The sequence below is a fragment of the Aethalodelphis obliquidens genome, unplaced genomic scaffold, assembly GCF_003676395.1.
Source record: "Aethalodelphis obliquidens isolate GAN/ISIS:26980383/991018 unplaced genomic scaffold, ASM367639v1 scaffold90, whole genome shotgun sequence".
Classification (NCBI taxonomy): domain Eukaryota; kingdom Metazoa; phylum Chordata; class Mammalia; order Artiodactyla; family Delphinidae; genus Aethalodelphis; species Aethalodelphis obliquidens.
In genome coordinates, this window is record NW_020838034.1 from 5,556,355 (window position 1) to 5,580,779 (window position 24,425).

The 24,425-nt window shown below is 38.0% G+C and overlaps 1 protein-coding gene across 7 annotated transcripts in view; it reads right to left on the reverse strand.

Moving 5' to 3' along the window:
* The window catches only part of CD84 (CD84 molecule), a 49,863-nt gene that overhangs the window by 20,245 nt on the left and 5,193 nt on the right, over positions 1–24,425 (reverse strand). For 6 of the 7 annotated variants that reach the window (XR_003430415.1, XR_003430417.1, XR_003430414.1 and 3 more), the window contains exons 2-4: positions 12,755–13,102; positions 892–1,143; positions 373–492 (exon numbers count right to left, since the gene is read on the reverse strand). Coding sequence is in view for 3 of the 7 variants with exons in the window: in XM_027095145.1 (XP_026950946.1) it covers positions 373–492; positions 892–1,143; positions 12,755–13,102 (720 nt within the window). In the remaining 4 variants the exon portion in view is untranslated. The remainder of the gene's footprint in view (positions 1–372; positions 493–891; positions 1,144–12,754; positions 13,103–24,425) is intronic. The other variant, XM_027095146.1, reaches the window with a different exon arrangement.

Here is a 24,425-nt window from a genome sequence, read left to right on the forward strand (position 1 = left end):
GAATTGGAAGTGAACTTGGAGACCTAGTCCAAACCTCATTTCACATGTGAAAACACTGAGTCAGAGAGGTAAAGACATGTATCCCATGAAGCACTGCTTGTTAATGGCAGTGCTAAACTCAGACCCAAGTTCTGGGCCCACCACATCTTGGTGATCCCAGTAACATATTTTGAAGACCATTCAGGGTAATGTTATATAGTCCTCGGGACCATCTTTCTGGGAGATAGTAAGGTGAGGGGCTGGGGATTTTAGGAAGGCTAATTTCCTGGAACAAAGGACATTTCCACCCCACCTTGGATAAATGACTTCAGTCCCAGGAAGAAGGAAGAAGGCAGGTGCATTTCCACATTTTAACTTCCGAGAAAACCTTACCTTGTCCTCTTTTGTGCAAAAGGAACAAAATCACTGAAGGTAGAATGATTAGAAGCAGAGAGAGCACAGCCAGCCCACTCAGCAGCCCAGTGCGGTGAGTATGGAGGCCCACTGCGATGTCTGGAAATAGAAGATGTGGTGAGACTTGACTCTCAGGAAATAGGCCTTAGAGGCTGGGCAAGCTTGTCCACAGTCAGGGGCACTCCCCTGAAGGACACTCAATATGGATAGAGGGGAGTGCCAAAGTTCCGAGGGAAACTCTACTTCCTGCTATTAAAGGTCAAGATCAGAAACTGAATTGGGGAGCTGAGCGGGGGCTGCCTCAGAACACCCTGAAATGCCCGGCATCACCCAGAAGACTTTGGATTCTTTTCCAGGGCTTCTTGGGAAGAGAATTCCCCTGAGTCCAGCCCTGGCATAAGGGAGGCACCTTTCCCTGGAGAACTAGGGCCGATTCAGGCCTTGCAGCAGGTTAGAGTGATTTCTGAGACTCCAGGAGAGATGGACAGAGATGGTTACCTGCACAGAGCTGCTGGGCAGAGATGGAGTCAGAATTGTTGCTGACAGGGTTCCATGCTGTACACGTGTAAGTCAGCTCTTGGTTGTCAGGGGTCTGGAAGACTCGAAGAACATTGCCTTCTTCCCCCAGTGGACTCCAACTGTATGTCACATTCTTTTCTTCTTTCTCGACAGAGCATGTCAGTGTGACATTGCAGGTCCTATTCACAGATGTCATTAAACTCTGAGTAATTTTTGGCTTTCCAAGCCGACCTATGAGGAGAAAACACATGAGCCAGTGGTAAGCTGGAGCTGGCCTATACCAGCTTGTGCGAGCCAACTGTTAAATTTTCAGAAATTTTCATGATGGATGTTAAAAACTTACAATGAAATAAATTATATTAAAAACAAGTCTAATAACTCTTCAAAACTCATCACTTACTAATTTTTTTGGGACAATTTACTATAATCTATGCTCTAGAGGTTATTTACATCTATTGTATCTATCCCTTGTAATGATGTATCAATACAAAGCCTTCCCAACTCTGCAGGTCTTAAAATCAGCCAAAGTGGGAGTATTTACACCAAAGAAATTGGCAAATGCTGCAAACTAGGGCTTGACTTATTGTTTTCTTGATTGTCACACTAGACTTAAGAAAGCAATGGAGGAGAGGGTACTGAAGCAGATTAAAATAACAATGCATCCTGTGTGTAGCCATTATATTGTGAATAGCACACAAAAAATTGGAAATGTTCTTCCAGCATTGGAAAACCACTATCCAGTTCAGCAAAGAAGTTGCTCACGTCATTGATGAACAAGTGAAGTTCCAATATATGTCTTTGTTCAATCATTTTTTTCTTATTACTGAACTTAAATGAAAATAGCAACCAATATATATGTTGGTTGTGTTTATCCACTCCTCATGTTGGTTCCTTCATCAGTTGCAACCATATGTTGGCTAGGGATATAAATGCTCAACAAAGCATTTGAAAGGGGGGAGATCTTCAAGATGGAGGAGGAGTATGACGTGGAGATCACCTTCTTCCCCACAAATACATCAGAAATACATCTACATGTGGAACAACTCCTACAGAACACCTAGCTATTGAATGTTGGCAGAAGACCTCAGACTTCTCAAAAGATATATGTATTTTTTTCCTTTTCCTCTTTTTGCGAGTGTGTATGTGTATGATTCTTGGTGTGATCTTGTCTGTATAGCTTTGACCTAGCGTTCTGTCTGTCCGATTTCTTTCTTTTCTTTTTTTTTTTTTTAGTATAGATTTTAGTGCTTGTTATCATTGGTGGATTTGTTTTTTGGTTTGGTTGCTCTCTTCTTTCTTTCTTTTTTTTTCTTTTTTAATTACTTTTTAAATTTTTTTTAATGTTAATAATTATTTTTTATATTAATAACTGTTTTATTTTTTCATTCTTCCTTTTTTTCTCCCTTTTCTTCTGAGCCATGAGGCTGACAGGGTCTTGTTGCTCCAGCTGAGTGTCAGGTCTGTGCCTCTGAGGTGGGAGAGTTGAGTTCAGGACATGGGTCCACCAGAGACCTCCCAGCTCCAGGTAGTATCAAACAGCAAAGGCTCTCCTAGAGATCTCCATCTCAGTGCTAAGACCCACTCCATTCAATGATGAGAAAGCTACAGTGCTGGACACACTATGCCAAACAACTACCGAGACAGGAACACAACCCCACCCAGTAGCAGAGAGGCTGCCTAAAATCATAATAAGGTCACAGGCACTGCAAAACATACCTCCAGATGTGGTCGTGCCCACCAGAAAGACAAGATCCAGCCTCATCCACCAAAACACAGGCACTAGTCCCCTCCACTAGGAAACCTACACAACCCACTGAACCAAACTTAGCCACTGGGGACAGACACCAAAAACAATGGGAGCTACGAACCTGCAGCCTGTGAAAAAGAGACCCCAAACACAGTAAGTGAAGCAAAATGAGAAGACAGAAAAACACACAGCAGATGAAAGAGCAAGGTAAAAACCCACCAGACCAAACAAATGAAGAGGAAATAGGCAGTCTACCTGAAAAAAAATTCAAAATAATGATAGTAAAGATGATCCAAAATCCTGGAAAAAGAATGGAGAAAATACAAGAAACATTTAACAAGGACCTAGAAGAACTAAACAGCAAACAAACAATGTTGAACAACACTATAAATGAAATTAAAAATTCTCTAGAAGGAATCAATAGCAGAATAACTGAGGCAGAAGAATGGATAGGTGACCAGGAAGGTAAAATAGTGGAAATAACTACTTCAGAGCAGAATAAAGAAAAAAGAAAGAAAAGAATTGAGTACAGACTCAGAGACCTCTGGGACAACATTAAAGGCACCAACATGCAAATTATAGGGGTCCCAGAATAAGAAGAGAAAAAGAAAGGGACTGAGAAAATATTTGAAGAGATTATAGTTGAAAAGTTTCCTAATACAGGAAAGGAAATAATCAATCAAGTCCAGGAAGCGCAGAGAGTCCCATACAGGATAAATCCAAGGAGAAACATGCCAAGACACATATTAATCAAAGTATCAAAAATCAAATACAAAGAAAAAATATTACAAGCAGCAAGGGAAAAACAACAAATAACATACAAGGGAATCTCCACAAGGTTAACAGCTGATCTTTCAGCAGAAACTCTGCAAGCCAGAAGGGACTGGCAGGATATATTTAAAGTAATGAAAGGGAAAGACCTACAACCAAGATTACTCTACACAGCAAGGATCTTATTCAGATTCAACAGAGAAATTTTAAGCTTTACAGACAGGCAAAAGCTAAGAGAGTTCAGCACCACCAAGCCAGCTTTACAACAAATGCTAAAAGAACTTCATTAAGCAGGAAACGCAAGAGAAGGAAAAGATGTACAATAACAAACCCAAAAACAATTAAGAAACTGGTAACAGGAACATGCATATGGATAATTACCTTAAATGTAAATTGATTCAATGCTCCAACCAAAAATCATAGACTGGCTGAATGCATACAAAAACAAGACCCTTATATATGCTGTCTACAAGAGACCCACTTCAGACCTAGGGATACATACGCATTGAAAGTGAGGGGATGGAAAGATATTCCATGAAAATGGATATCAAAAGAAAGCTGGAGTAGCAATTCTCATGTCAGACAAAATAGACTTTAAAATAAAGAATATTACAAGAGACAAAGAAGGACACTACATAATGATCAAGGGATCAATCCAAGAAGAAGATATAACAATTGTAAATAATTATGCACCCAACATAGGTGCACCTCAATATGTAAGGCAACTGCTAACAGCCATAAAAGGGGAAATCAGCAGTAACACAATCATAGTAGGGGACTTTAACACCCCACTTTCACCAATGGACCGATCATATAAAATGTAAATAAATAAGGAAACACAAGCTTTAAATGATACATTAAAGAAGATGAACTTAATTGATATTTATAGGACATGCCTTCCCAAAACACCAGATTTCACTTTCTTCTCATGTGCGCAGTAACATCCTCCAAGATATATCACATCTTGGGTCACAAATCAAGCCTTGGTAAATTCAAGAAAATTGAAATCATATCAAGTGTGTTTTCCGACCACAACACTATGAGACTAGATATCAATTAAAAGAAACAATCTGTAAAAAATACAAACACATGGAGGCTAAACAATGCACTACTTAATAACCAAGAGATCATTGAAAAAATCAAAGAGGAAATCAAAAAATACCTAGAAACAAATGACAATGAAAACACGATAACCCAAAACTTATGGCATGCAGCAAAAGCAGTGTTATGAGGGAAGTTTATAGCAATACAATCCTACATGAAGAAACAAGAAACATCTCAAATAAACAACCTAACCTTACACCTACAGCAATTAGAGAAAGAAGAACAAAAGAACTCCAAAGTTAGCAGAAGGAAAGAAATCATTAAGATCAGATCAGAAATAAATGATAAAGAAATGAAGGAAACAATAGCAAAGATTAGTAAAACTAAAAGCTGGTCCTTTGAGAAGGTAAACAAAATTGATAAACCATTAGCCAGACTCATTCAGGAAAAAAAGGGGGAAGACACAAATCAATAGAATTAGAAATGAAAAAGTAATAACTGACACTGAAGAAATACAAAGGATCATGAGAGATTACTACAAGCAATTATATGCCAATAAAATGGACAACCAGGAAGAAAGGGACAAATTCTTAGAAAAGCACAACCATCTGAGACTGATCCAGGAAGAAATAGAAAGTATAAACAAATTAATCACAAGCACTGAAATTAAGACTGTGATTAAAAATCTTGCAACAAACAAAAGCCCAGGACCAGATGGCTTCACAGGAAAATTCTATCAAACATTTAGAGAAGAGCTAACACCTATCCTCCTCAAACTCTTCCAAAATATAGCAGAAGGAGGAACACTGATGAACTCATTCTACAAGGCCACCATCACTTTGATACCAAAACCAAAGATGTCACAAAGAAATAAAAGTACAGGCCAATATCACTGATGAACACAGTTGCAAAAATCCTCAACAAAATACTAGCAAACAGAATTCAACAGCACATTAAAATGATCATACACCATGATCAAGCGGGGTTTATCCCAGGAATGCAAGGATTCTTCAATATATGCAAATCAATCAATGTGATAAATCATATTAACAAATAGAAGGAGAAAAACCATATGATCATTTCAATAGATGCAGAAAAAGCTTTTGACAAAATTCAACACCCATTTATGATAAAAGCCCGCCAGAAAGTAAGCATGGAGGGAACTTACTTCAACATAATAAAGGTCATATATGACAAACCCACAGCCAACATAGTTCTCAATGGTGAAAAACTGAAACCATTTCCTCTAAGAGTGGGAAGAAGACAAGATTGTCCACTCTCACCACTATTATTCAACATAGTTTTGGAAGTTTTAGCCACAGCAATCAGAGAAGAAAAAGAAATAAAAGGAATCCAAATCAGAAAGGAAGAATAAAGCTGTCACTGTTTGCAGATGACATGATATTATACATAGAGAATCCTAGAGATACCACCAGAAAACTACTAGAGCTAATCAATGAATTTGGTAAAGTGGCAGGATACAAAATTAATGCACAGAAATCTCTTGCATTCCTATACACTAAAGATGAAAAATCTGAAAGAGAAATTAAGGAAACACTCACATTTACCATTGTAAAAATAAGAATAAAATACCTAGGAATATACCTACCTAAAGAGACAAAAGATCTGTATGCAGAAATGTATAAGACAGTGATGAAAGAAATTAAAGATGATTCAAACAGATGGAGAGGGCTTCCCTGGTGGCACAGTATTTGAGAGTCTGCCTGCCAATGCAGGGGACATGGGTTCATGCCCTGGTCCGGGAAGATCCCACATACCGTGGAGCGGCTGGCCTGTGAGCCATGGCCGCTGAGCCTGCGCGTCCAGAGCCTGTGCTCCGCAATGGGAGAGGCCATAACAGTGAGAAGTCTGCGTACTGCAAAAAAAACAAACAAAAAAAACAAACAAAAAAACAAACAGATGGAGAGATATACAATGTTCTTGGATTGGAAGAATCAACATTGTGAAAATGACTCTACTACCCAAAGTAATATACAGATTCAATGCAATCCCTATCAAATTACAAATGGCATTTTTCACAGAACTAGAAAAAGATTTTCAAAATTTGTACTGAAACACAAAAGACCTGAATAGCCAAAGCAATCTTCAGAAAAGAAAAACGGAACTGGAGGAATCAGGCTCCCAGACTTCAGACTACACTAAAAGCTACAGTAATTAAGACAGTATGATACTTGCACAGAAACAGAAATATAGATCAATGGAACAGGATAGTAAGCCCAGACATAAACCCATGCACATATGGTCACCTTAACTTTGATAAAGGAGGCAAGAATATACAATAGAGAAAAGACAGCCTCTTCAATAAGTGATGCTGGGAAAACTGGACAACTACATGTAAAAGAATAAAATTAGAGCACTCCCTAACACCATATACAAAAATAAACTCAAAATGGATTAAAGATCTAAATGTAAGGACAGACATTATAAAACTTTAGAGGAAAGCATAGGCAGAACAATCTATGACATAAATCACAGCAAGGTCCTTTTGACCCACCTCCTAGAGAAATGGAAATAAAAACAAAAATAAACAAATGGGACCTAATGAAACTTCAAAGCTTTTGCACAGCAAAGGAAACCATAAACAAGACGAAATGACAACCCACAGAATGGGAGAAAATATTTGCAAATGAAGCAACTGACAAAGGATTAACCTCCAAAATTTATAAGCAGCTCATGCAACTCAATATCAAAATAACAAACAACCCAATCCAAAAATGGGCAGAAGACCTAAATAGACATTTCTCCAAAGAAGATACACAGATTGCCAACAAACACGTGAAAGAATGCTCAACATCACTAATCATTAGAGAAATGCAAATCAAAACTACAATGAGGTATCACCTCACTCCAGGCAGAATGGCCATCATCAAAAAAATCTACAAACAATAAATGCTAGAGAGTGTGTGGAGAAAAGGAACCCTCTTGCATTGTTGATGGGAATTTAAATTGATACAGCCATTATGGAGAATAGTATGGAGGTTCCTCAGAAAACTAAAAATAGGACTACCATACAACCCAGCAATCCCACTACTGAGCATATTCCCTGAGAAAACCATAATTCAAAAAGTGTCATGTACCACAATGTTCATTGCAGCTCTATTTGCAATAACCAGGACATGGAAGCAACCTAAGTGTCCATCGACAGATGAATGGATAAAGAAGATGTGGCACATATATACAATGGAATATTACTCAGCCATAAAAGGAAACGAAATTGAGTTATTTGTAGTGAAGTGGATGGACCTAGAGTCTGTCATACAGAGCGAAGTAAGTCAGAAAGAGAAAGACAAATACCGTATGCTAACACATATATATGGAATCTAAGTAAAAATAATGTCATGAAGAACCTAGGGGTAAGACGGGAATAAAGACACAGACCTACTAGAGAATGGACTTGAGGATATGGGCAGGGGGAAGGGTAAGCTGTGACAAAGTGAGAGAGTGGCATGGACATATATACACAACCAAACATAAAATAGATAGCTAGTGGGGAGCAGCCGCATAGCACAGGGAGATCAGCTCGGTGCTTTGTGACCACCTAGAGGGGTGGGATAGGGAGGGTGGGAGAAAGCCGCAAGATGGAGGAGATATGGGGATGTATGTATATGTATAGCTGATTCACTTTGTTATAAAGCAGAAACTAACACACCATTGTGAAGCAATTATACTCCAATAAAGATGTTTAAATAATAAAAAAATAAAAGTTCATTTAAAAAATGTTTTTACTAAAGCAAAGAAAAAGTAAATGATAAAAGTTGTAGGTAGTAAAGGGTTACCAAAAACCCAATTATATATAAGTTGAGGCAATATCTAGATCTGGAGCTGGCAGAAGGAAAGGAAAAACCTTTTACCAGGAAATAAGAAAAGGACTACATTCAGAGCTGATAAGTTTAGTTCATTCTTGTCAAAACTGCTGCAATGTGGTTTGCTCCTCCCACTATTGCCATGTGAGAGAGGAAATAGAGGAAGGAACTGACACATAACTTTCTAATTAATGTGAAGTCTGTAAAGGCAATAAATTCAGCACTGTAAATATAGGAACCATTTGTCTGTACATGTGAGGGAGTAGAACATGGGAACTAAGAGCTGTAAAGTCTTTGATTCCAACCTAACCAGATACTCTGGTCCTAAGAGTCTCTTAGAGGGAAACATTCCAAATCAGAATTAGTGATAACTTGCCAAAGAGCTTCTAAACAAGTTTGGAGTAAAGACCTTGATTAGCTATAACAGTGATAGATACAGATATGTATAGTGAAAAAGGAACCAAATGGTGTGTGTGTGTTTCCGTAGAAATTTGATTTACAACAGTGTTTAAGTCTCTGCTTGTTGTTCACTTATTTTTAAAAAGACTTTTTTTTTTGTGGGTGTCCAGGTGGGGGATAGTGGTGAAGAATAGGATTCCATCTCATTTTTCTCTGCAGGAACAGAGATGTTACCTACACAAAGCTGATGGGCAGAGAAGGTCAGGGTTGTGGCTGACAGGCCTTCATCCTCCCGAGTAAAAGTGTGGAGAAGCCATTGGAGACTAGGTTCAGAATCCAGGCTCCACTGTTCTCTAACTATGGAATGGTGGAGAAGGTATCCAGCTGCACTGAGCTTTGGTTTCCTCAATTATAACACGGGGACAACAATTTTCTCTAGCTAGGGTGGTTGTGAGGATTAGATGAGCTATTATATATAAAGACCACTCTACTATCCATCTATCATCTATCTATTTATCATCTATCTATCTATCTATCTATCTATCCAGCATCAATCTATCTATGCTTATATGTACTTTAATTTTCTACTGAAGAAGCAAAATAAACTGGCAATAGTGACTGCCTCTGAAAAGGAAGAGTTGCATTTCATTGTATTATCTTTTGCTCTGTTTGTGCATATATTGCCTAAATATGTATAATCTTTATGTATTTAAAAAAATTAGGTGGTAGAATGCCATACAAATAGTGTTCATTAAATGTCAGTTTCTTTCTCTTTATCTTCTCAGCTAACTACCCAAAAAGTGCAGATTTTGTTGTATGGACTTTCTCTAAGATTTTACAGTAGTCTGCCCTAATTGCAGATGGTTTAACACCCCCTAAAGACTGAGTGGGTAAAACTAAATATATAACGGGATGAAAACAAACATCATAAGATTGAACGCCCTCTATATTTTCTCAGCCAAAGTTCTTGAATGAGTCATATTTTCTGAAGTGTCCACACTTGGGTATGGTTCTTTGACTCTGTCGCTCATGCCCAGTTCAGAGCCTTCTTCATCTAGGAAGTTCTTCCTAACTAGAATCTAAAAAGGGGACAAGGGTTAAAAAATTAATAACAACAGCTAGTTATTGAGCATCTACTTTAAGGCTTGCACTGTACTAGGAGCTCAACTAACACTATCTCAATTAATCCCACCTATTACAATCTACATTCTATAGATAAGGAAATTTAGGCCCAGACAAGGTAAACAACTTTGCCAGGGTCACACAGTTGGCAAGGGTTCTAATTCTGACATTAATGCTCTTTACAGTATGCGTCCTATCCAGATGCAACCTGATTGAATTATGCTATATTAATTGAGCACTTACAATTGTCAGGCACTGTATTAGGACCTGGGACTATTATGATTAATTCACTTTTCCATTCAACAAATACTTCTGCAGCACCCACTATGTGCCTGGCAAGGTAGGAGCTGGGAACATGAAGTGTATCATATACCAGTCTCTGCCTTTATGGAGCTTGAACTTTAGTGGATTAACTGTATAACTGAATTTTATCTATTAGTCGCATTTCTGTGTTTTTCTCCTGTGGGGCAGATGGACAGTAAAATCCTTGAGACATGGCTCAAATATTCTCTATGCTATAAATTAGTGCTGAAATAAAATGTTAATCACTTATGTAATTTAAATTTTTCTAATAGCCACATTAAAAGTAGTGAAAATAAACAGGTGATGTAATAATGTATTTTATTTAACTCAATATATCCAAAATGTTATCTTAACCTGGAACCAATATAAAATTGATTAATGAGATATTTTATGGGTTTCTTTATTGATGCTAAATCTAGTGTGTATTTTACACTTAGAGCACATTTCAATTTGTACTCACCACATTTCAAATACTTAATAGCTACATGTAGCTACTGACTACCATGTTGGACAGAGCAGTTCTAGATTAGCACTTCTCAAACTTCAGCACACATAGGAATAGTTCAGAGAGAATGTTAAAACACAGATTCCTGGGCTTCACCACCAATGGTAAGGATTGTGGCCTGAGAATTTGCATTTCCAATAAGTTCCCAGGTGATGCTGATGTTGCCAGCACACAGACCACACTTTGAGTAGCATTGCGTAACACACCACACACATCTCCTAGTGAACTGCGTAATTTTAGTGATGATAACAGTACTAATATTTTACCTTTTAAAGGCACTTTGCATTAGCTACTGGAGAAATTAAAATTAAAAACCAAAATGAAATATACTACTCATCAGAATGACCAAAATAACAGTGACAACACTAAATGCTGTGAGGATGTGGAGATACTGATCATTCGTACATTTTTGGGGGGAATGCAAAATAATTTGGCAATCCTTTTAACACTAAAAATGACTCAAAAGTTCTGGAGAGAGCTATGAAGCCATGAAAAGATACGAAGATAACTTAAATGCAGGTTGGACGAAGCCAACCTGAAAGGGTTACATACTGTTTGATTCCAACTACATGACATTCTGAAAAAGACAAAACCATGGAGACAGTAAGATCAGTGGTTGCCAGGGCTTGGGGGGAGGGATGAATAACAGAACACAGAGGGATTTTAGGGCAGTGAAACTATTCCGAATGATACTGTCATGGTGGATAAATGTCATTATATATTTGTCATTACCCATAGAATGTATAACACCAAGAGTGAACCCTAATGTAAACTGTGGACTTTGGTTGCTAACGATGTATCAATGTACATTATTAATTGTAATAAATATATCATTCTGGTGGGGGATGTAGATAATGTAGGAGGCTATGTATGTCGTAGGAGGCAGGGTGCATATGGGAACTCCGTAATTTTTACTAAACTTTTGTATGAACCTTGAACTGCTCTAAAAAATAGAATCTATCTAAAAGGGGAAAACAATTTCTGGAGTTGAAAAGTGGTGATGATTGCACAACAATGTAAACGTACTTAGTGCCACTGAATGTTACACTTAAAAATGATTAACATGTTAAATGTTATGTATATTTTATCACAATAAACCATTTAAAGAAAGACAAATGGACTTACCATATGATTTCATTCTTGGACATTCATCTTAAAGAAACAAAAACTTACTTCATGCAGAAACTTGTACACAAATATTCATAGCAGTTTTATTTGTAATAATCCCCAAACTAGAAACAACTAATATATCCCTCAATAGGTGAATAGTTAAACAAAGTAGTACATCTGTACCATGAAATACTATCCAACAATAAAAATATATAACCTGTTGATACTTGCAACAATTAGGATGGCTCAAAGAAATTATGCTGAATGAAAAAAGCCAATCTCCAAAGCTTGCATACTGCATGATTCTATCTATGTAACATTTGTGAAGTAACATAATTTTAGATATGAAGAATGGATTAATGTCTTCCAGGAGTTTGGGAGGGGAAAGTGGGTGGCAATGAGTGACTATAAAGGGATGAAGGAATCTTGTGACATCGGTACAGTTAAGTATCTTGATTATGGTAGTGTTTACATAAGGCTATTTATGTGAATAAATTGTACAGAGCTACACACGTACACATAAATAAGTGCCTATATAACTGGTGAAATCTATTCAATAAATAAGCTCTACAGATTGTACCAATGTTGATTTCCTGGTTTTGATATTGTACTCTAGTTATGTAAAATGTTATCATTGGGAGAGGTGGGGGTGAAATGCACACAGGCCCTCCCTATACATTTCTTTACACCTTTCTATGCAACTATAATTATTTCAAAATAAAAAGGGTTTTAAAAAGTACTTTGCATACACTGTCTTACTTGATCTTCACAATAACTATGGGAAATAAATAGTATGATTATTTACATTTTATAGAAAAGGGAAACAAGGTCCACAGGAAGAGTACATAGCTAAAAGCAAACAAAGCCACATCCTCTTAAGTACTGATATATTTATGTAAGCATTTATAAGTATAAAAAGATTTAGAGAACCCAGCTGTCAGAAATAAAAGTGTTCTTTAGACAGCAAATTGCAAAGTAAAAATAAAAAAACAAGCCCTCTGTCTTCCCACAACTTACGATAGACTTGAAGATTGTAGCACTTAGTGGTGGTGTTGATCATTTCAGAGGTCATTACATTTATGTCGGCTTTGTAGATCCCTGAGTCTTCCAACCTCAGATTTCTGAGCTCCAGGTTATAGTTCTGACCTGAGACATTTATTCGTTTATGGTAATTTTGGTGGGTTATGGAAATTGTGGGTGCTGCTCCTGAGTTTCCTGGTGTTACAAAGGCGACAGATGTTTTGGAATTCCAAGAAATGCTGATAACTTTCTCTGATTGTTGGATATTTAAGGGGAAAGTAACTAACTCCCCCAGAATCCCATTCACCACGAAGATGTCTGTGTCACTTCCAGCTGCTTCCAGACCTGAGGACATAAATAGAAAATCATAACCATTTGACTGTTGCACCTTTTAGAATTCCCTGTTTCCCCAGGCTTGAATCTCCCCAAGGAGCAGCTCATCCAGTTTCTTGATGATATCTTCTTTTTTGCGGGGGCATTCTGCTTTAAATATATTTAATATGATGGCTAAATATTCTAAAGGATTCTCTTTCAAAAACTAAGTTTCCCAGTGAATTTTAAGCGATCCATTTCATTAAAATGTATTTATCTAGACATATAGACTCTGAGAGCTAGATGGAATTTGAGAGGTGAAGGCCATAAATTTCCATGAGGTCTGAGATATTAAATGTTCTTTCTTTCCCAAGTCATATTGCCAAGTGGTCAAAGAGCTGGGACAAGAGCCTACGATGGCTACTGTGGTCTTTGCAAATAAAGAGCTACACATATGCCTCTATTCCTAGAAGATATAGGCAGAGAGTGCTTTAGAGGCTCTGGAGTAAATATTCCCCAAGCTGATGATTTTGGGGGGGCTTTTTTGTTCATTGCTATATCCCCAGTCTTTAGACAAGTACTTGACACATAGTGGGCGCTTAGTAAATATTTGTGGAATGAGTTAATAAATGGAATTAAGTTATGTGTTGCCTAGGATCTTTTGGAGCAACTTCTGAAGTAAGCAAAGTTCGTTTATTCATTTATACTTTTATGAATGAATGAATGTATGTATTCAAGGTCAGCTTTGTTCCAGATACTATGGCAGGTATTTATTAATTTAATTATAATACAAAAGTTTGTTGAGCATCTACTCCTTAAAGCATGATGTAAGGAGATGGGGGTACAATGGTGAGTAAAAATAGACGTAGTTCCTGCTCTCTGGAACTTAACAGTTAAATGAAGAGAACTGGTTTGATTGGATAAGTGCAAATGGTATTAAGTGTTATGGTACTTTGAGAGAGAATAAGAAGGGGACTTGATTTGTTCTGGGAATCCAGCAATACTTTCGGGTAAAAGCTGAAGGATGAATGCTTTTAAAATCTAACACGGAAAAAAATGAAATGTTTATTTTTTTCTCTTCTCCTCTATTACCTTATGAAGATAAATTGATTTAATACATAGTTTGTAAAATGAAAGGCAATATAATTATATGGTGTTTTTTCTCGTTTTCCTTCTATTCTTTCATCACTTTGTTATTCTCACTGAGCTATCTAGTGTGAAATAGTGTATTAAGCCAGCATGTATGATATTCAAAATGCTTAATAACCAATAAATACAGGCCCTGACAAATCAAGTAGGGCTTCAGCCATAAAGAGTAACAGGGCTATTCTGATGAGTACTGGTTGCATGTAAGCCACGAAGAGCAGAACAAAAGTTTCCCATGTAAGTGAGTTCAGGCTGACCCTAAAGTTTATCCAGGCTTGGCATAAAGAGGGCAAGAATAGGGCTTCCCTGCTGGCACAGTGGTTAGGAATCTGCCTGCCAATGCAGGGGACACAGGTCCGAGCCCTGGTCCAGGAAGATCCCACATGCCATGGAGAAACTAAGCCCGTGTGTCACAACTACTGAGCCCATGTGCCACAACTACAGAAGCCCGCATTCCTAGAGTCCGTGCTCCACAACGAAGAGAAGCCACCACAATGAGAAGCCTGCGCACCACAACGAAGTATAGCCCCCGCTCGCCACAACTAGAGAAAGTGCATGTGCAGCAATGAAGACCCAACACAGCCAAAAATAAAAATAAATTAATTAAAAACAGAAAAGAGGTCAAGAATAAAGGTCATTGAGAACACAAGTCATTTTGAAGTGTCAGAAAAGCAAAGATATTTCTTAACCTGATGGTGCTGTCTCACTATGGCCACCCCCACTCTCCAACACAGTAACTCCTTAATGAGCCAGGGACTTCTAATATAAACGTCTTTCCTTTCAGAACATCCAAGGTTTTCCCTTAGGAGGAATATCCCAGGCAAGGAGTGGTGACTTAGGTGGGGTGGGCTAAGTACAGAATGAGACGTAACAGGGCCCTGAGGGAAAGAACGACACAAATGATCCCTATCTACAAACATTTATTAAGTGCTAATTAAGGGTCAGATGCTGTGTTAGGGACTCAGGGATGAATAGAACATGGTGGCAGCCCTGAGGAGCTCACAGTCCAGAGAATAAGACACATGAGCATTCAAGTAAACAATAATACAATATGATGAGTACTAAATGGTAAAAGCAAAAGGAACAAACCACCAGGGGAACAGGAGAGACTAAGCTTGCCTTCAGTGACAGGAGTCAGAGTTTATTAAAATCCATTCCTTGAACATTAATTCTCCCCAGAAAAATTCTTCCGCTGGGCTGATAAGGTTGGGTAGAGGGGCACTTAGAGTTTCCCAGCCTGAATTCTTGGATGTGCCGGATATGGACATGTGACCTGTGCAGTCGTACAGAGCATTGAGCTCAGAAGGACCTGAACTTGATTTAATGCTGCCATGTCACTTTGAACTTCTTAATATTATTTGAACAAGGGACCCCATATTTTCATGTTCTACTGGGTTCCACAAATTATATGGCTGGTCCTGGTGCCAGATCTCCCACGTCTCATACGGATTTTTTTGTCAGGTCCTTGTGCCTAATTTCCATTCTGTTCTTTGGATTCAGGTTCAGTGTGAGAAGACTCATAATTCTCTTATCAAACCCCAGGAAGTGGTGGGAAGTTTGCTAAGGCTGAGGCCTTCTTAATAGGAACACAATTGTGTGGTCACAAAATGATTGGTGTGTGGTGTTGTTTTTGAAGTTTGTCTTGTCTTCTGCAGCAAGTCATTCAGGAAGTGATGCTGGGGCATCAAAGGATAAGGCAGTGGGGGTGGCAGATACATTAAGCTAGCGGAAGCCCTGTTGCTATTTTGTGCTGTGGTGTTGGGGATGAGATTCCTGGGCTTGCTGAGAAAAGGTGTAGGGCTTGCACAAACATAATATGCACCTTTGGATATTCCATCTGAGGTCTGAGGCAGCTGCAAAACCATAGCATGCAGCAGAAAGATAAGGAGGCTTGAAGACATAGGTGCTAGTACTTCTACTTATGAGCTGGGCAAACTTAATAAAGCCAGAAGACTTTTCTGAGTCTCAGTATTTTCATCCACAGAATGGAAATAATAACTATAAAAATTGCCTATCTAATTAGTGATCAGAAAATCATATGAGTAGAAACTCTGGTAACCATCAAACTAAAAGAAATGTTAGTAATGATTCTCATTCTCATCCTCACCTTAACAATTAGGACATGCCCTTTAGGGCTTCCCTAGTCCCTCTCTATGATGGCCTTCATGACACCAGGGCCATACTGAAGAATGTATGAAGAGCCATTATTAAGGGCTAATTCAAGTAAAGCACAGAGGGATAGAGTTTTCAGCACCACTCCACTTGGTGGCCTTTATTCTTCTCTTAAAGACTTCAGTCTTTTACAAAAAGAATCTCCATATCAACCAACCCTAATATTTATTTTTCTAGGTGCTGAGGGGACTCAAACATTATATTAGTGTTGGAGGAGACCTTAAGAAAACTCAATTTCAGAGAGAATTTGTGGCACAAAAATGTCTTAAGGACTTACTATGAAATGCACTATGCAAGTCTATGACCAAGACAAGTTCCTTGTCTTTTTTTAGAAATTTCATATATGCTTAGGGAAATGACACACACACACAGACACACATAAATCTCCTTTACAATATGAAGTGGTAAATGATAAATTTAAGCAAATGGTAGAGACAATAATTGCAGTAGGATTTCAAAGAAGGGAGAGATCACTTTGATCTGCAGTTGTTAGAGAAAACTTCTTGGAGGAAATAGAATTTGAGGAAGACCTTGAAGAGTGAATAGAATTTTATTGGATAGAAAGGGAAAGGATTGGTGTCTCGGGTCCTCAGGTTCTGAATAAAAGTTTAGAAGCAGGAGAATGTGTGATATAGGTTGAATAAGTATAGATTTGTATAACAGAGTAGAGAGCAATAAGGCTGGAGATATAAATTGTTTAGATTTGGGACAGCCCTGAGTTTGAAGTCTACACCACAGGCAGAGGGGAGCTATTAAAGTTTTTGAGAATAAAAATTAAATGATGTTTTAGGGTCATAGTAATATGGTAATAACATGTAGGAAGAATAAGAGGAAAGAGAAGCTGGGCTTAAGAAACCATTTCATAGGCTATTGTAGCCATCTGTGCATGAATCGGGGGATGATGATGAGAGTAGAAAAGAAGGGCTGAATTTGAGAGAGAGCGCAAATAAAGGCAAGGAATAAGGAGGCATGTCACAGAATTCAACAATATATTTTGAGTGTCTACTTCATGTCAGTGGAAAACTAATAGCTACTGGAAATTGATTAAGTTTATGCTTGAAAGAAGTCAAAAGGAGAAGACAAGTTTAGTATCAGAAATATTGAATGTGAGATGATGGTGGACCATCTAAATAAGGAGTTGGAAGGATGGAAGATAAGAAAAGTTAATGGATTCAAAGTATTATTTGGGGGGCTGTGACAGAATCTGCTAGTTGTTTTCCAATATTTGTTTTCATCTCCATTCATAGTAACACATATATGGAATCTAAAAGAAAAAAAAAGAAAAAAAGGTCATGAAGAACCTAGGCGCAGGACGGGAATAAAGACACAGACCTACTAGAGAATGGACTTGAGGACATGGGGAGGGGGAAGGGTAAGCTGGGACAAAGTGAGAGAGTGGCATGGACATATATACACTATCAAATGTAAAACCGATAGCGAGTGGGAAGCAGCCGCATAGCACAGGGAGATCAGCTCAGTGCTTTGTGACCACCTAGAGGGGTGGGATAGGGAGGGGGGAGGGAGGGAGATGCAAGAGGGAAGAGATATGGTGTTATATGTATATGTATAGCTGATTCAATTTGTTATAAAGTGGAAACTAACACACCATTGTAAAGCAATTATACTCCAATAAAGATGTTAAAAAAAAAAAAAAAAGACTACATTGCCCAGCCTTCTGCTAGCTCAGTTTGGTCATGTGACTAAGTTCAGGTCCATAGGATGAAACTGAAAGTATTGTATCAACTTTTATATCTTTAAGAAGAGGATGCTTTGTTTTCTTCATCTCTTCCTTGTCTCTTGCAGGCTGGAATGCCATGACAACTGGATCTTGGACATTTTGGATCAAGAAGAGGAAGCCAAGTACTGAGAATCGTGGCGCAGGAAGACAGAAAAAGTATGGATTCCTGATGATCTTGTGAACTATTCTACCAACCAAACTGCCAACTCCAGACATTTTACATGAGCAAAAAATAAACTTTTTTCTTCTTTAAGGAATTCTTTTTTTTTTTTTTTTGAGTCTCTGTCATTTGTCATCAAACTGAAATTCAAGTGGTTTAGGAATCATCTATGGAGAGGAGATGATTGAAGAAGAGGGTCACTCAGGAAGAGTTGGCTGAAGTCCAAGGCTGAGCCTTGTGAAGAGTGCTCACAGTTCTAAAAGAGGCACTGTCAAAAGAAACTGAATAGACCAAGTGGTAGGAGTGGCAAGAGAGGAATCAATAGTGGACAATATCATGAAATCCAGGAGGACAAAAAATCTCAAGAAGGGGGCTGTAACTGATGTCTAATGATTCAGAGTCTTCAAGTAAGACAAAGACTGAAAATGATCCCTAGATTTGTCCATTAGGAGGTTATTGAGGGTGCTTGAGAATGTAGTGCAAGTTAAGATGATTCAAATGGAGCCCAGAGTACAGAGGATTGAGGATAGAATATGTGGTAAAGAAGTGGAAAAGCTTAATAGTGAAAGAAATGTTATAAGATAGAATAATAGCTAGAGGGTCAAGCAAAACTACTATTTGATTTTGTTTTAAAATAGAAGGTATTGGTGGGGGAAGGGTGGTAAGGAGGGAATTAACCAAATTCTTCATAGTTGAGCAAGGGAAACTTACTAAGAAGTGTTGGGTGGAATCTAAAGAGATTTTGAAATATCAAATATTGATGACAACAAAGAGGGTGTTTAGACTTAAACCTCATAGTTCTCCTTAGAGTCTATTAAAAACAAAGACAGTGTACATTTGGGGTTTTGAGGGGCTCCCTAGTCTCCTTTCATATACTTTGCCACCATCTACTAGATCCTCTCTGGTCTGCCCCTGCTCTCCTGCCTCCTCTCCTACCCTTCTCTCCCCTACTTACTCCAACCACACTGACTTCCTCATTCTTCAAACCAGCTGCTGTTGCCTTAGAGACTTTGTACTTGCTGTCCTCCTTTTCTACACTGTTTCTAGCACTCCCTTACTGTGAAACTCTGCTCCAATGTCATCTCATCAGAGAGAGCTTTCTTAAACACCATGTTTAAGTAGCAGTCTCCTTCTCATCACTCCCTATGGCCTTGCCTTACTTTATTTTTCCTCATAGCAGTTTTGACTACTAAAGCATTGTATGTGCGTATTTACTTATTGTCTTCCCCGCTTTGCACCCCCATGAGAATATAATTGCAACGCAGTCCTTGTCTTTTTTGGTCACTAGTATTTCCCTAACAATTAATGGATGATTATTAAATATTTGTTGAAAAACTAAATACTTTTTTGGCTACTGACCCAGTTGCCCTTTTTCTAGCAATAAAAAGCAAGGTAGAAAACTCAGAGCAAGAAAGAGTGAGGGCAAGAGATAACGCTACTGGTCTCTGGGTCTTGGTGTTGAAGGTCCATGGTGTAAACTGATTAATAAGAAGGAGCAGTTGGCTAACTGTAACTACTTTCCATTCCAATATTCTCATGTTGTTAACAAAAACAAAAAAATTGCATAGGTCCAGAGGCTGGGGCTTCATAGCATGGTTAGTAAAAGTGTCCTGAACTAGGGATCAAGAAACATGTTCTAGTCAAGGCTCTGTTGCCAACCAGCTAAATGACCATGACTAAGTCACTTACCTGCTAAACCTCAGGATTCTAGTTGGTAAATGAAATAAAATTCCTCTACCACTTTGAGGAATTATGAAGATTAAATGACACTAGGCAGCTCTACCCACGACCAGCCCCTCCCATCAGGAAACTTACACATTCCTCTTAGATAGCCTCATCCACCAGATGTCAGACAACAGAAGTAAGAAGAACTACAATCCTGCAGCCTGTGGAACAAGAACAACATTCACAGAAAGATAGACAAGATGAGAAGGCAGAGGGCTATGTACCAGATGAAGGAAAAAGATAAAACCCCAGAAAAACAACTAAATGAAGTAGAGATAGGCAACCTTCTAGAAAAAGAATTCAGAATAATGATAGTGAAGATGATCCAGGACCTCGGAAAAAGAATGGAGGAAAAGATCGAGAAGATGCAAGAAATATTTAACAGAGACCTAGAAGAATTAAAGAACAATCAAAAAGAGATGAACAATACAATAACTGAAATGAAAACTACACTAGAAGGAATCAATAGCAGAATAACTGAGTTAGAAGAACGGATAAGTGACCTGGAAGACAGAATGGTGGAATTCACTGCTGCAGAACAGAATAAAGAAAAAAGAATGAAAAGAAATGAAGACAGCCTAAGAGACTGCTGGGACAACATTAAATGCACAAACATTCGAATTATAGGGGTCCCAGAAGGAGAAGAGAGAGAGAAAGGACAAGAGAAAATATTTGAAGAGATTAGAGTCAAAAAATTCCCTAACATGGGAAAGGAAATAGCACCCAAGTCCAGGAAGCGTAGTGAGTCCCATACAGGATAAACCCAAGGAGAAACATGCCAAGACACATAGTAATCAAATTGGCAAAAATTAAAGACAAAGAAAAATTATTGAAAGCAGCAAGGGAAAAATGACAAATAACATACAAGGGAACTCCCATAAGGTAAACAGCTGATTTCTCAGCAGAAACTCTACAAGCCAGAAGGGAGTGGCATGATATACTTAAAGTGATGAAAGGGAAGAACCTACAACCAAGATTACTCTACCCAGCAAGGATCTCATTCAGATTCGATGGAGAAATCAAGAGCTTTACAGAGAAGCAAAAGCTAAGAGAATTCAGCACCACCAAACCAGCTCTACAACAAATGCTAAAGGAACTTCTCTAAGTGGGAAACACAAGAGAAGAAAAGGACCTACGAAAACAGATGCAAAAGAATTAAGAAAATGGTTATAGGAACATATATATCGATAATTACCTTAAATGTGAATGGATTAAATGCTCCATCCAAAAGACACAGGCTTGCTGAATGGAAACAAAAACAAGACCTATATATATGCTGTCTACAAGAGACCCACTTCAGACCTAGGGACACATACAGACTGAAAGTGAGGGGGTGGAAAAAGATATTCCATGCAAATGGAAATCAAAAGAAAGCTGGAGTAGCAATACTCATATCGAAAAAATAGACTTTAAAATAAAGAATGCTACAAGAGACAAGGAAGGACACTACGTAATGATCAAGGGATCAATCCAAGAAGAAGATATAACAATTATAAATATATATGCACCCAACATAGGAGCACATCAATACACAAGGCAACTGCTAACAGCTATAAAAGAGGAAATCGACAGTAACACAATAATAGTGGGGGACTTTAACACCTCACTTGCACCAATGGTCAGATCATCCAAAATGAAAATAAATAAGGAAACAGAAGTTTTAAATGACACAATAAACCAGATAGATTTAATTGATATTTATAGGACATTCCATCCAAAAACAACAGATTACACTTTCTTCTCAAGTGCGCATGGAACATTCTCCAGGATAGATCACATCTTGGGTCACAAATCAAGCCTCAGTAAATTTAAGAAAATTGAAATCATATCTAGCATCATTTCTGACCACAAGAGAAATTAGAACTCTTGCATTCCTATACACTAATGATGAAAATTCTGAAAGAGAAATTACAGAAACACTCCCATCTACCATTGTAACGAAAAAAATAAAATACCTAGAAATAAACCTACCTAGGGAGACAAAAGACCTGTATGCAGAAAACTATAAGATACTGATGAAAGAAATTAAAGGTGATACCAACAGATGGAGAGATATACTATGTTCTTGGATTGGAAGAATCAATATTCCGAAAATGACTATACTACCCAAAGCAATCTACAGATTCAATGCAATCCCTATCAAATTACCAATGGCATTTTTTACAGAACTAGAACAAAAAATCTTAAAATTTGTATGGAGACACAAAAGACCCCGAATAGCCAAAGCAGTCTTGAGGGAGAAAAACGGAGAAGGGGGAATCAGACTCCCTGACTTCAGACTATACTACAAAGCTACAATAATCAAGACAGTATGGTACTGACACAAAAACAGAAATATAGATCAATGGAACAAGATAGAAAGCCCAGAGATAAACCCACACACCTATGGTCAACTAATCTATTGCAAAGGAGGCAAGAATACACAATAGAGAAAAGAGAGTCTCTTCAATAAGTGGTGCTGGGAAAACTGGACAGCTACATGGAAAAGAATGAAATTAGAACACTCCCTAACACCATACACAAAAATAAATTCAAAATGGATTAGAGACCTAAATATAAGACAGGACACTATAAAACTCTTAGAGAAAAACATAGGAAGAACATTATTTGACATAAATCACAGCAAGATCCTTTTGACCCTCCTTCTAGAGAAATGGAAATAAAAACAAAAATAAACAAATGGGACCTAATGAAACTTCAAAGCTTTTGCACAGCAAAGGAAACCATAAACAAGACAAAAATACAGCCCTCAGAATGGGAGAAAATATTTGCAAAAGAATTAATGGACAAAGGATTAATCTTCAAAATATATAAACAGCCCATGCAGCTCAATATTAAAGAAACAAACAATCCAATCCAAAAATGGGCAGAAGACCTAAATAGGCATTTCTCCAAAGAAGACATACAGATGGCCAAGAAGCACATGAAAAGCTGCTCAACATCACTAATTATTAGAGAAATGTAAATCAAAACTACAATGAAGTATCACCTCACACCATTTAGAATGGGCATCATCAGAAAATCTACAAACAACAAGTGCTGGAGAGGGTGTGGAGAAAAGGGAACCCTCTTGCACTGCTGGTGGGAATGTAAATTCATACAGCCACTATGGAGAACAATATGGAGGTTCCTTAAAAAACTAAAAATAGAATTACCATATGACCCAGCAATCCCACTACTGGGCATATACCCAGAGAAAACCATAATTCAAAAAGACACATGCACCCCAACGTTCATTGCAACACTATTTACAATAGCCAGGTCATGGAAGCAACCTAAATGTCCATCGATGGATGAATGGATAAAGAAGATGTGGTACGTATATACAATGGAATATTACTCTGCCATAAAAAGGAACGAAATTGAGTCATTTGTTGAGATGTGGATGGATCTAGAGAGTGTCATACAGAGTGAAGTAAGTCAGAAAGAGAAAAACAAATATCGTATATTAACACATGTACGTGGAACCTAGAAAAATGGTGCAGATGAACCAGTTTTCAGGGCAGAAGTTGAGACACAGATGTAGAGAACAAACGTATGGACACCAAGAGGGGTAAGCCGTGGGGGTTTGAGGATGGTGATGTGCTGAATTGGGCTATTGGGATTGACATGTATACACTGATGTGTATAAAATTGATGACTAATAAGAACCTGCTGTATAAAAATATAAAATAAAATTCAAAAATTCCAAAAACAAATGACACTAGAGTGCTCTCAGATGTATATATCAACAGAGAAGAATCTAGAACCCCCAAAGAGAGTCTTGCCATGAAGAGCACCCTCTTTCTGCCCCTGTGTCAAGCACCATGACTTAGTGATGAAGATCCAGACTGCCTGAGCTTGAATCCTGCTTCTGCCAGGTTCTAGCCATGAGACTTTGGGAAATTTAACCACCTCTCTGTGTCTCAGTTTTATCAGCTTCTAAATGAAGCCAATAGACTAATAGTAGCACTTACTTCATAGAAGCATTATGAGAGTTAAACAAGTTAATATTTGTAAGCCTTTTGGAAAAGTACCTTGCATATACTAGGCACCATATGTGTTTGTTATGTAAAATGAAAGCATTATTACAGAGATTAAGATAATATCACCAGACAACTTTTATGTGTTCCAAAAGAAGAGCTGCAGTATTGGGGAGATGTCAGAGAAGGCCAACATGAAGCTATTCATGGGAGTGGAAATAAGGAAGGGTAAACTCTTGCTTAATAGTGACCCAAACCCCCTCACTTCTTTAGGATTCTTCAAGTCAGTATTTCTTGTCCTTTTTTTGACTCCAGCTAACCTTCCCCTCCTCTCCTCCCATTCACTGCCTGCCTGAATATTCCAGGCCTGGAAGGGTGACCAGACGTAGCACCACCCAATGGCACCCAGAAGAAAGGTGGTTGTAACCAGTTATTCTGAGTGAAGTGAAGTAG